Consider the following 12,890-nt stretch of genomic DNA (forward strand, 5'->3'; position numbering starts at 1 on the left):
CCAGTTAAAATGCACGTCTGGTAACTTTAACATCTGATTTACCCATGAGTCTATTCCTATTATCTTAGTATCTCCTGGAATGTTCAACATTGTACATAAAAAAGCTTTAGAAGCTCCAGCTGATATGATCTTCCTCCAGAGAATAAAAATAGGAGGCATATCATCTTAATAAGTGTGTAATGAAGCTGATTCTAAAAAGAATTTCAGTCCTCAGAGGGCTACAACCAGAAACCCAACTGTTCACCAGTGGCTCTCATCCTTAATTAGTTGTGAACTCCAACAGCTTTCTCTCCAAGACTCAACTTCTGCTTGTCTCCTCTGCCTTTCAGCAACTGCTGTTTGGCTTCTTATGTATACCATTATTACAAATTAGCAAATGGCTCAAACAGAAAAGCCAAACAAAAAGCAGACCTGCTCCAGTGCATTTTTCTTCTCACTGGGAAGATACTGACCACCCAAGTCCTGGCTGACTTCAAACAGATTTTTACATTCTCCAGGTTTTATAATTTTTTTTAATTGTTCTTGACTACAAGGTTGATTTAAAACAAGTCTGAAGTCATAGCAGGTGTGGAAATTAATCACATCAGAAAAACTATTTTTGCAATATTAGAATATTAAAATTTAAAAAGACTTTATAAATTATTTATGCCAACCTTCCATTCAAAACTGGAATTTTGTGGGGAACCAGGGTGTTTCAGTCAGTTAGGCATCTACCTTCAGCTCAGACCATGATCTCCAGGTCCTGGATCAAGCCCCACGTCAGGCTCCCTGCTCAGTAGAAAGTCTTCTTATCCCTCTGCTCCCGCCTTCCCCACCCAGTCATGTTCAAGTGCATGCACTCTCTCTCTCCCTCAAATAAATATCTTTTTTTAAAAACTGAAATTCAAAAAATATATAAATAAATTAAAAAATTAGAATCTTGATAACCACCTAGAATCTAAGTAAATATGTCAATGACAGAAATCTTATGTCTTTCTTTTTTTTTTTTTAATTTTATTTATTTATTTAAGAGAGAGAGATTGTGAGAGTGGAGAGGTCAGAGGGAGAGCAGATTTCCCACTGAGCAGGGAGCCCAATGTGGGACTCAATCCCAAGACTCCAGGATCATGACCTGAACTGAAGGCAGTTGCTTAACCAACTGAGCCACCCAGACGCCTCTTTTTTTTTTTTTTTTTAAGATTTTATTTATTTGAGAGACAGAGAGAGAGAAAAAGAGAGAGGGGAGAGGGAGGATACAGAGGAAGAGGGAGAGGCAGACTCCCTGCTGAGAAGAAAGGCCAACATGAGACTCAATCCCAGGACCGTGGAATCATGACCTGAGCCAAAGGCAAACACTAAACAACTGAGCCACCCAGGTGCCCCAGTGGTACCATTCTTAAACAAGTTCCTTGACAGAAACATCCTCATTATTCTGGATAATTTGCCTCCCTAAAATATTTACCCAATAGTCACAATTGTATCCTTCAAAACATCACTGAATATGGTGACTCCTTTTCCTAGATGATGGTACTTTAGCTATTTAAAAACTGCTATTACACTTAAAAATACATGTTGTAATAGTACAAAAAAATGTTTGCTTTACATTATCTCATATGGCATTCCTTTGGGGCTCGCCTTATTGGTCATTCTCTCAATGAAATATAATTGGCCAAGTTTTTCAAATTGTAGCATCAAGAAATGAACTCGATATTCAAACTTTAGCTTAACCCAAAGTACAGCAAGAACTATGATCCCTCTAAAACTACCAATTAATATACATCTATTTCCACTCCAATAACAATTTTTAAATTTAAAACATATACTTCCTAAGCTTGTGGTAAGTTAAAACTCCAGCATCTCAGGAACTACTATCAACTGTTCTACTTTTATGTGCCTATTTTTTGTTTTTAACTTAAGTGCTAGATTTGACACCTGTCCCTATTAAATTTCACCTTCTTGGGTTTTGCTAGCAATCCAAGAGTCAATATAAATTTAAATTCTGCTTCTGTAATTTGTCTATTAATTATCTCATCTAGCTTTGTACCATCCCCAATAAGAAATATTATTATCATTACTAAAGTCAATGTCCAAGATTTCCCTTTAGGATGACACCTACTTTCCTTGGGAATAGTTATTCAGCAGCAATAAGCCACATAGAGCACATTTCTTCATCTTCTCCACAAAGCTACTGTAAGACATAAAGTCAAATTCTTGCTGAAATCAAGTTTACAGCATACAGTATACCTGTTATGTCATCTAACTGTGAATTAGTAAAGCACTAAGGACAGCCTGGTGTAAATCTGAGTAAAAGGTAGATTTATCATATATTTGGCTTCAAATTCAAATGTGAGACAAGACTGAGTTCGGTAAATTCTCAATGATTACTTCCCACATTGTTTTAAATTAGTAAATCATCTATAGTAGTATCACTGCCACATTTTTAACTCTGGTAAAAATATTTTGCTTTAAATCCAACAGGACTAAACACAGTAAATGTTAAATATATTTTGATTTTATTATCTCATTAACTAAGTCTGGAACAAGTGAATTATGGAATAATTTATAGTGCCAAGTCATACTCAAACATTTAAAAAGAAAATGAAGTTAACTAATATTTATGGTATGTATCAAGTGAAGTAAGAATTTGGAAAAAAATTATGGTATATTTAAAATTTCTAATTCCAGATTTTCAATTATGACAGCTAGATAATTACCTTATAAATACTTTGTAATTTAGGAATTGAGTGATGTTAAATGAGAGCACATGACTCATGTTTTTAATACTACATAGAATTATATGAATAATATGAAGAAAAAACTCTGAAAAAAGCATTTTCATAAGTCAATACATTGGCATTCACAATGAGACATGTTTATTGCATGATTTGATAATTTCTTTAACCATATAAAAGGTTGTTTAAAAACAAATCTAAGGGCAGAATTAAAAGGATTATTACCACTCTAAAAACAAAGCCACCACTTAAAGAAATATGGTGAAATTTATCAGAGGCAAGGCAAACATGGTTAAACATAAGACAGCACTTAAGCAAGAATACTGTTCCCTTGAAGGGGTGAAAACGTTTCTATTATTAGCAGAGATAAGAGCTGCCTGAAATTCTTTCCTTCATACACTATACTAAAAATAAATGGTTCACTACATTTCAAAATAAACACACTGCTTTATATATGCAGTTCAGTCATTTAATAAAATCTATAAAATCAACCTGATTCAAGGTGCTCTTGTATTTGTGTCTAAGACATACCAGGTAGATTTGCTCTATTTATAACATATTCAATATTTTAGGAGTCTTGTGCCACCTACTTACTCATTACCTCTTAGAGGATTTGAGATTAGATCTTCTGCCAGGTCAAATTAAATTATCACCTTGACTTAAAAAAAAATTAACTACTTTCTCTACAAAATACTTTCCCTATCATCAAGGAAACCACAGGAATCTTGGAAGAATAAATGGGGCAGTGTCACCACTACAAATACTACCAATACTTTAAGGAAAACTGACATGGATGACAAGATAAGTGAATATTTTGGCATATTTTTACCAAAACCAAAACCAAACAACAGCAAAGACCACAACAAAAACAAACACACCTAGATAAAGCAGCACTGTGTCAGCACTGGAAACGGATCAAAGTCCAAAAAACTAAGGTAATTGAGATAAATGATCAAACTTCAAAAATGCTAACTTATGTAGATATATCAAGAGAAGTTTATTAGAAAGACATTTTTAGCTCAAAGTACATTTTCTCTAGTTAAAAAAAAAAAATGAACTGTATAACTGTGGTTCTTCTCTAAGTAGACAGGGCACTGAAAATGATCCATAAATAAAAACTGCCTGCTGCTGTTCACATTCTCTTCCTTCTAACTTTTGCCTCTTCCTTTCAGGAGATCTGTGATTGCTAGCACAGGATCTGGAATAGAAATTACATGTTCAGGGGTGCCTGGGTGGCTCAGTGGATTAAAGCCTCTGCCTTCAGCTCAGGTCATGATCTCAGGGTCCTGGGATCGAGCCCCACATCGGGCTCTCTGCTCAACGGGGAGCCTGTTTCCTCCTCTCTCTCTGCCTGCCTCTCTGCCTGCTTGTGATCTCTGTCTGTCCAATAAATATAAATAAAATCTAAAAAAAAAAAAATTACATGTTCACACACATGCATTGGGAGCAGTGTATGGGAGAGGGTGACAGTGAGCAGCATCTAGAGACTGAGAATTTTCTGACCTTATCAGGATGAAATATAAAAGGAGACCAGAGAAAAACAAAAAGCATAAGATAGCAAACTCTTCCTATCCCTCATTAAATAAATTTTGGTCTCAGAACCAGATCACAGGTTATTCTCAGAATTCAGCTAATTGTGAGTTAAGATTACATAAGAGTTAAGTACTTATGAGTATCTTTTCACCTACATTTTTTCATGTTCTTCTCACAACAGTGTAGAGAACATGTTATTATTTTCTTTTTTACAGATCAAGTCTTTGGTTTAAGGCCACACAGCTGGTTTACAACATAGCAGAAGTTCCACATCAGGTCTTCCAAATCCAATGTTCTTTGTACTATATACAATGTTGTCTCTGTGGACTTACCCTGAACCTATCCCCCATTTATAACATTGTTTCTTATGGGAAAATATCTTTTCAGAGTCAGTGAATTGATTACACAAAATGAACAAAATCCATTCAGAAATTAAGGACCAAATTACCTATGTTGAAATCATATTAATGATATTTAAGTCAGCAAAAAAAAAAGGCTTTATTAAGAGCCTTTTGATTTGTGGTTACATCTTCTATAAGTCAAATTAAATTATCAACTTGACTTAAATTAACTACTTTCTTTACAAAATACTTTCCCTGTCATCAAGGAAACTATAGGAATCTCAGAAGAATAAACGAGGGCAGTGTCACCATTATAAATACTACCAAATATTTTAAGGAAAACTAACATGGATGACAAGGTAAGTGAATACTCACCTAATTTTTGAGAAAATCACTGAACTGATTTTGATTCAACACTAACCTTCTAATACTTGAGAAGAAATATAACTTTACTACTTGGAACTACTATTTAACACTCATTTAGAATTTGCATAATTTTAAGCGTAAAATCAATTCAGCTAATAACTTAAATGAATATTCATTGTTATTTTCCTTTCACTCTTATAGTATTCATTTTTCAGATGGGAGTGATTACATGACTTATCCAAAAAGGAATAGTGAATTTTAATAAAAAACTAATAATTAAGTATTATGTAACAAAAATGTTAGTCATTTAGAACTTTCTTCAATGCACACATCCAAAACACAATGGCAGATTATTAGAGCTCTGTCTCAATGTTTCTATCAGAACTGAAGGCATTTCTAAACACAGCAAACATTTGTTAACATTTAACACATGGTACAGAACTGACTCACAAGAGCCATGTACCTAGTCATCTCCACAATACTGCCACTCACCTGTATGGCAATTTGTCTTTCTTAAAGACATTTTATGTACCTTGACTAATTTAATCCTCATAAATTCTAGAAGGTAGGTAGATCAAGCTTTGTTTTGCCATTTTACAAAGGAGGAAACAGAGGCTTAGAGAAATTTAATAGTTTTCCCAAAGCCATATAACTCATAGTTGATTGGACTTAAAATCCAGGGCTAATGCCTTCCTACACCAAATATTCCTTCTTGAACATCAAATCATTTTTGTAAATTCTCTTTACTCTGGTTACTAGAGGTTACTGTTAATCTTTATTCAGGGTTACTTTCATAACAAGAAAAAAAAAAGAATTACCTGGTATTTTGAAGAAGTTTGGGTTAAAATTGGCAGAATTCAGCACATTCAACCACATAAGAAAATAAATTGAGGCATAAAAGTTAGGAATATGAAAATACAAATTTTAAACACACTTGTATAGGACAGATTTTCCAGGAAAAAAAAAAAAAAACTTTTATTCTATCTCAATGTAGACTTTAAAAAAAGACTTTTAAATCATTTTTTCAATTATTGATAAATATCTACAGACATGTAAAATTATATTCTTAAAGATTTGAAACTCAAGATAGTATGCTACACATTTTAACTTTACATTGCTTATAGCACAGATTCTAAAGTCAGAAAATCCTGGTTATGATTGCCAATTCTGCCACTTAATTAGTACTCTGACCTTGGATGAGTCACTTAATGTATAGGATTCTCAATTTCTTCATTTGTAAAAATACCAAACTCACAGTTACTCTGCACAATACATAAAATCAACTGCATTACATAGTATTTAAAATACAAAAACTGAGTCAAGTTGTAGCTTCTATCATTAAAGTGTTACAAATGTGTTTCCCTTTTCTTTTGTTCTCCATTACATCTACATTTCAGATCTGATCTTCAGTAACCAAAATTTCCATTAATCTAGAAGGAAAAATTGGGGTGCCTGGGTGGCTCAGTGGGTTAAAGCCTCTGCCTTCAACTCGGGTCATGATCCCAGGGTCCTGGGATTGAGCCCCACATAGGGATCTCTGCTCAGCAGGGAGCCTGCTTCCCCTCTCTCTCTCTGCTTGCCTCTGCCTACTTGTGATCTCTGTCTGTCAAATAAATAAATAAAATCTTAAAAAAAAAATCTAGAAGGAAAAATTTAAAATATCCATTTGGGGGAATTAAATCTTTTTAAAAATCAGTTTAATGATAAAGGCCCTAATATATTATTTGTTCTAGTGCTCTCCTTCAGGAGAAAAAGAAAACAAGGCCCAGGGAGGTTAAATGTCTGTTCAGGACTGTGACACTACATGGAATCAAAAAACAATCATAACAAGGGCCCAATATGTCACATTCAGGTCCCACCACCAATATACAATATTCAGATCCACCAACTGACCAGATACTTGTCAAAAATTCAATATATCATTTAGAACTTGGTATTTACATTTCAAAGAAGGTAAGACAGCTTTTTTTTTAATGTAATAAAAATTCCATCTGTTTATCTTTCCTATTATATCTCAAAAATAAGTGAGGAATTAGTAATATAAATACTTAATTTTTTGAAAGCCAATTCTGTGGGTCATTCAAATAACTGAAAAACAGAGAGTAATTCCTTGATGAGACTTTACTGGCTAGAAAGAGGCTAGTGTGATGGCAAAGTATCTCTTGGTGTACAATTCTGATGAAGAATAAATATTTCATAAAGCAAATCTATCAGTACTCACCTTGAAAAAGTAGGCTTCTTTTTAAATAAGTAATTAGCATTATATTACGTATATTTTTTCTTGAACCAGTCTTTTCATAACACAAGGAACAAATCTATTCTTCCAGCATTCCTATCACCTTTACTATTTAGGTAAGAACTGAACAAGTCTAATTATAAGAGCTCATAAATAGCAGTTCTACCCTGTCCTGAAAAGAGTATGAACTAAATCAATGTGGAGAAAAAATTTAAGTAAGAAAAAGCATTACTTTTAAATCCTAGCAGCCCCCATAATTTGTTTTGATAGCACTCCTCTGGAAATCTAACAAAATAACAGAACAATGAAGAAAATCAGTTTAGAACATTTAAAATAAGCCTTCCATTATTTAACACCAAATAGAGGATTTCTACATATTTTTTACGTATGATTTCTACATACTTTTTAAAAATAACTGGAGGGGCACCTGGGTGGCTCGGTTGGTTAAGTGGCTGCTTTTGGTCATGAAAGGCATGATCTTTCTGGGTCCTGGGATCAAGTTCTGGTATCTGACTCCTTGCTCAGTGGGGAGCCTGCTTCTCCTTCTTCCTCTGCTACTGTTCCCCGTTCGTTCTCTCTCTCTTTCGCTCTCTCTCCTCCTCTGTGTCAAATAAATAAAATCTTTAAAAAGAATAAAAATTACTTGAAATGAGTGCAATCAAATGAAAATTATGCCACTCTGAATTTTCACTTATTGTACCTAATTTCAATTTATAAACTGGTACATCTACAAGGGAAGTTAAATTTTTCAAAATCTACAATTAGCCTAACAGTTAAGAGAAAAGGCAAAAAAACCTATTCATTCCTCCATCTCCATGTTTTTACAGCCATATAAAACTAAATTACCCATGGGATGCCTGGGTGGCTCAGTCGGTTAAGTGTATGCCTTCGGCTCAGGTCATGATCCCAGGGTCCTGGGACTGAGTCCTGCATCAGGCTCCTTGCTGAACAGGGAGCCTGCTTCTCCCTCTGTCTGCAGCTCCCCCTTGCTTGTGCATTCTCGTGCACTAACAAATAAATGAAATCTTAAATATATACATATATATATATATATACATATATATATATAAACAACTAAATCACCTATTACATTTTTTTAGTAAAAACTAACTTTACAAAGTCTAAATCTATGTAATAATTAAAAGTGCAAGTGTTTTCAACACATACATTTCAACACATACTGTGCTGGGACAACTGGATAGTCATTCAAAAAGCTGATCTTAGAACCTCATCTTATACCATACTCAAAAATCAACTTAAAATGGGTCATATACTCAAATGTAAGGGCTGAAACAATAAAAATGAGAAGACTTTTAGAAGACAACTTAGGAGAAAATCCTTGAAACCTAAAGCAAAGATTTCTGGGCTGTAACACCAAAAGCAAGGTGCATAAAAAGAAAAAAAAAAAATCAATAAATTGGATCTTAAGAAAATTCAAAACTTTTATACTTCAAAAGACACCATTAGGAAAATGAAAAGTCAGATTAGGAGAAAATATTTACAAATTTCATCTAATAAGGGACTCGAATCCAGAATTTACAACGAATTTTTATAATTCAGCTCATGAGATAAGGAAAAGATAGGAACAGACATCTCACCCATTAAGATATATGAATGGCTAATAAGTACCTGAAGATGTTCAATATCATTACTCATTAAGGAAATGCAAATTAAAGCCACATGGGACATAATTTCACACCCATTAGAATGCGTTTAAAACAGACTACAACAAATCTTGGTGAGGACGTGGAGAAAGGAGAACACTCATTCACTGTTGGTAGAATTGTAAAATGGTAGGACCACTCTTGAAAATAGTTTGCAGTTTCTCAGAAAGCTAAACAGGAAACTACGATATGACCCAGCAATTCTTCTCCTAGGGGTCTAACCAAGATACATAAAAACATGTGCCCAAAGACTTGCATGCAATACTAGTGGTAGCATTATTTGTAACAGCCCATAAGTGAAAACAACTGGTGAAGGTATAGACACAGGTGGCATATCCATGCAATGGAATATCATTCAGCAATAAAAAGGAAGAAACTCTTGACACATGCAATCTCATCCATAAACCTAAAAACACTGTTAAAGGAAATATGAAAGACTCCATATTGAATGATTCCATTTACCAGAAGTGTCCAGAGAAAAGTTTATACACATAGAAAACAGATTAAGGGTTTCCTGAAGCTGGTGGTAGGTACAAAGATGAACTGTAAATGAGCATAAAGGATCTTTATTGTGGCAATAAAACTGTTTCAAAATTGATGTTTGTTCCATCTATGGTGACGGTTTCATCATTTAGTAAAGTTACAAAAAAAATCACTGAATTGTACATTTGGAATGGGTGAATAATATGTAAAATATACCTCAATAAGGGTGTACTTTTATTTTTAAAAATACATGTTCTTTTATTTCTTGTCCCCTGAAGAATTAAATGACTGAAATGTAGCAACTTCCATCATTTTTATTGAACAACGGTACTAATTCTGATCCTTGTAGGAAATCATAGCATAAATTAGAGGGGCTCTAACATAGTGTTAAAAATACCCTTCTGACTGGTTGCTCGCTAGACTGGGTCCTCCAGGAAAAAGATTTCTCATAAACCAATGTGCCTTCCATTGGTTTGTATTTTATTCCAATGCCTGGAAGCTGCACAAGAATATATGCAAAAGAGATTTACATTGGCCTTTGACAATGGGCCAATTGATCTGATGGGTGTTTTAGTCTACATGCAGAGTAGAGTAAAAGAATTCAAAAAGACAAACATTCTAACACCATTTGAAAGGATGTAGGCAAAATTATATAATTTTGAGAGTGTACATACCCAGATGGCAAAGGCACAGTTTGCTTAAGTAACTGTATAATATGGTAACACAGTAAGTAGCCCTCAGTAATGATATTTAATGACAGGTAACCTTCCAGGCATTAACCTAATGCCTGGATCTTCCTATATTCGTTCTGAACAGATTCTCTTAGCTATCCACTCAATTTCTGAAGTCTTTTATAAATACCCCAGGACTTTATCGCCCACATAGGACTTCAAAGACTTTAATAAACTTTTCAGGTCTTTTTTTAAGTTTTTATTTTCATTTTTTTTTTTAAGATTTTATTTATTTGACAGAAAGAGACCCTACGAGAGAGGGAACACAAGCAGGGGTAGTGGGAGAAGGAGAAGCCAGCTTTCGGCTGAGCAGGGACACGTGCAGGGCTCAATCCCAGGACCCTGGGATCATGACCAGAGCCAAAGGCAGACACTTAATGGCTGAGCCATCCAGGCGCCCCAACTTTTCAGGTCTTTATACAAATACCACCTTGACCGTGAGACTTTGCCTGACCACTTTATTGAAAATTGTTAACCTCACAAAACTCATTCTCCCTTCCCCCATTCATTTTTCTCAGTAGCACTAAACATACTACATATCTTACATACATATTCTGATTATTTTTTGTGTTCCCCTACTGGAATACACGCTCCACAGAAGGAGAGATTTTAATGTGGTTTATGTTCCTTACTGTATACTCACTGCCTAAAACAGTGTCTAGCACAATGTAGGTGCTCAATAAGGGTTTTCCAAATAGAAGAGCGTCAGATATGTGGAAGTAAATAGAAGCTGATCTCTGCCATAGAAATGAATGAATCCCTTCTACCTATTCAACATGCAAGGCTTGAGGCCAAAATACGAGTTTTACAAGGAAATAGAGGCCTGAGAGTAAAAATCTCCAGAATGCCTACCCAATATCTTTACAGCAAAAAGAAAAAAAGCTAACGTTTGACTTATAATTCTGAATTTACAACAATCAAACGTAAAATATTAATTAGCTGGCTCTAGTTCAGAAGACAGGGCAGATTAATTAAATCCCATGTGACTCATAAACAGCCAAAGGGGGGAAAGTTCAATACTTAACTAGTAACAAGTCAAAAAACAAATTTTTTTTTTTTTAAGAAGCCTGTTTTTCTAGACCCAAAATGGGATCCCATCACCGAGACCTCAGCAAAGTATGTCTTAGCAGTTCTGGCCGCCTCGGTCCCGAACGCTCCCAGGTCCAAACCCAAGGAACCTCTCCCCATCCCAGAAGACTTCCTAGGCTTCCTTCCACAGGCCAAGCCCCCTTCAGACCCACAGCTCTGTTAAGCCCTGGGCGCATACAGAGGCCTTCCTGCGTCCACGCCCCCACCTCCAGGCCCCCGGAACCTGCCCCAAAGCGTCGGCCCCAGCAACCCCGCCCGAGTCCTGGAGCACCAACGAGTCGGACCGCAGGGCCGTCCCCGGCCTGGCCAGAACTGGAAGACATTTTACACTTCATCCTGGTTCTGCCAATTTCTGCGTGACCTTGAGTACGTTCCCAAGCCTCTAGGGGTCCGCGTTTTCTCACCGTCAAGGTGAGGACAACACCTGCACTGAGCGGCTGTGAGGATTAAATGAGATCCCACGCGAAGCACCCAGCAGGGCACCTGGCGCGCTGGAAACTCAATCACCAGCGGCGGGTATTACCCCGGCGCTGCCCACACCGTCTCCGCTGGAAGGCACCCTGCCCAACAGCCGGACCTCCGGTTTCACGCACCCGGGCTCTGAGGTCCCCGAGCGCCCCACAGACCCCGGGACTCCCGTCGTCCCCGCCGCCGCCCTTCCCCGCCCCGCCGCCCTCGCGGGGCTCCCGGGCCCGCTCCACCTGCCGCCAGGCCCGCGCCCGCCCGCGGCCCTGGGAGCTGGGCTCCCGCCGCTCGGCCCGGCCTCCCGCGAGCGGACAGCCCCGCGCGGCGGCCTCGGGCGCGTACTCAACTCTTCACTTTGCCGAAGGTGCCGACGCCCAGCGTGTCGCCCAGCACGTAGTGTCCGATCTTCACGCGCCCGTCGTGCTTCTGCTTCTCAGCCATGTTCGGCGCGCGCAGCCTCGCTCCGCCGCGGGCTCCTCAGTGCGAGTGCCAGTGCGGCCGCCACCGCCGCCGCCGCGGGCTCTTCAGTGCGGCCGCCGCCTACCCACAGTGCAGCGGGCCCGCGGCGGGGGGGGGGTCTGACGGGGGAGGCCCGAGACGCCGAGGGGCGCGAGGCGGACGCGGCGCGCGGGCGGCGGCGTGGGGGCGTCCGGGCGCGAGCGGCGGCCGCGGGGGCTGTGGGCCGGGCGGGGCGGCGGAAGGGATGAGGAGGGCCGGGGGTCACCTGGTGTGCGGGGAGGGGCGGCAGAGGGACCGCCCCTCCACCTGCGGGGTCGCAGAGCGCGGGGTGGGCTTCGGGGCCCGCTGTGAGAAACGGAGCAGAGCGAGCGTGGGCGCCGAGAGGGCCGGAATCTCGGCTTGCGGCGAGGTGGGAGTGGAATTTGAAGAGAAACGGGCCTGCCGCGTGAGGAGAGAGGGACGTAAAGACTAAAATGTGGGTGTAAGGGAAAATCAGGGGGAGGCGGCGGTGGGGAAGGGCTTGGAACGGAGGTCAGTCTGGGAAGCGCGGCGAGGAAGTTTCTTGAGTCACGGGCGGGGTATTTCTGCTGCAGGTCGTGGCACATGGAGGACACAATCCTGTGCTCTCCTCCGTTCTCCTCCACGTAGAATTCTCGGTTCTCCCGTCCTGTGGATGCAAGAGCCTCCCCCCTCCCCCCAGAGCTCTCCATTCTAATTTGCGCTAAGTTCTGCAATAAAGTACAGTCACGAAATTTGCTCAATTGTAATTTAGCACATGCTTGTATGAAGTGTAGAAATAGCTTGTCATAGAG

At 38.8% G+C, this 12,890-nt stretch overlaps 1 protein-coding gene across 7 annotated transcripts in view; it reads right to left on the minus strand.

The window, feature by feature from the left end:
• The window catches only part of PRKAA2 (protein kinase AMP-activated catalytic subunit alpha 2), an 84,732-nt gene extending 72,524 nt beyond the window's left edge, over window positions 1-12,208 (minus strand). For 5 of the 7 annotated variants that reach the window (XR_007126378.1, XR_007126377.1, XM_047723610.1 and 2 more), the window contains exon 1: window positions 11,967-12,208. Coding sequence is in view for 4 of the 7 variants with exons in the window: in XM_047723610.1 (XP_047579566.1) it covers window positions 11,967-12,060 (94 nt within the window). In the remaining 3 variants the exon portion in view is untranslated. Of the gene's footprint in view, window positions 1-7,589; window positions 7,678-11,966 lie in introns of those variants that run through there. The other 2 variants (XM_047723611.1, XM_047723608.1) reach the window with 2 other exon arrangements.
• Between the last annotated feature and the right edge of the window lie 682 nt (window positions 12,209-12,890).

The sequence above is a fragment of the Lutra lutra genome, chromosome 4, assembly GCF_902655055.1.
Source record: "Lutra lutra chromosome 4, mLutLut1.2, whole genome shotgun sequence".
Lineage (NCBI taxonomy): Eukaryota > Metazoa > Chordata > Mammalia > Carnivora > Mustelidae > Lutra > Lutra lutra.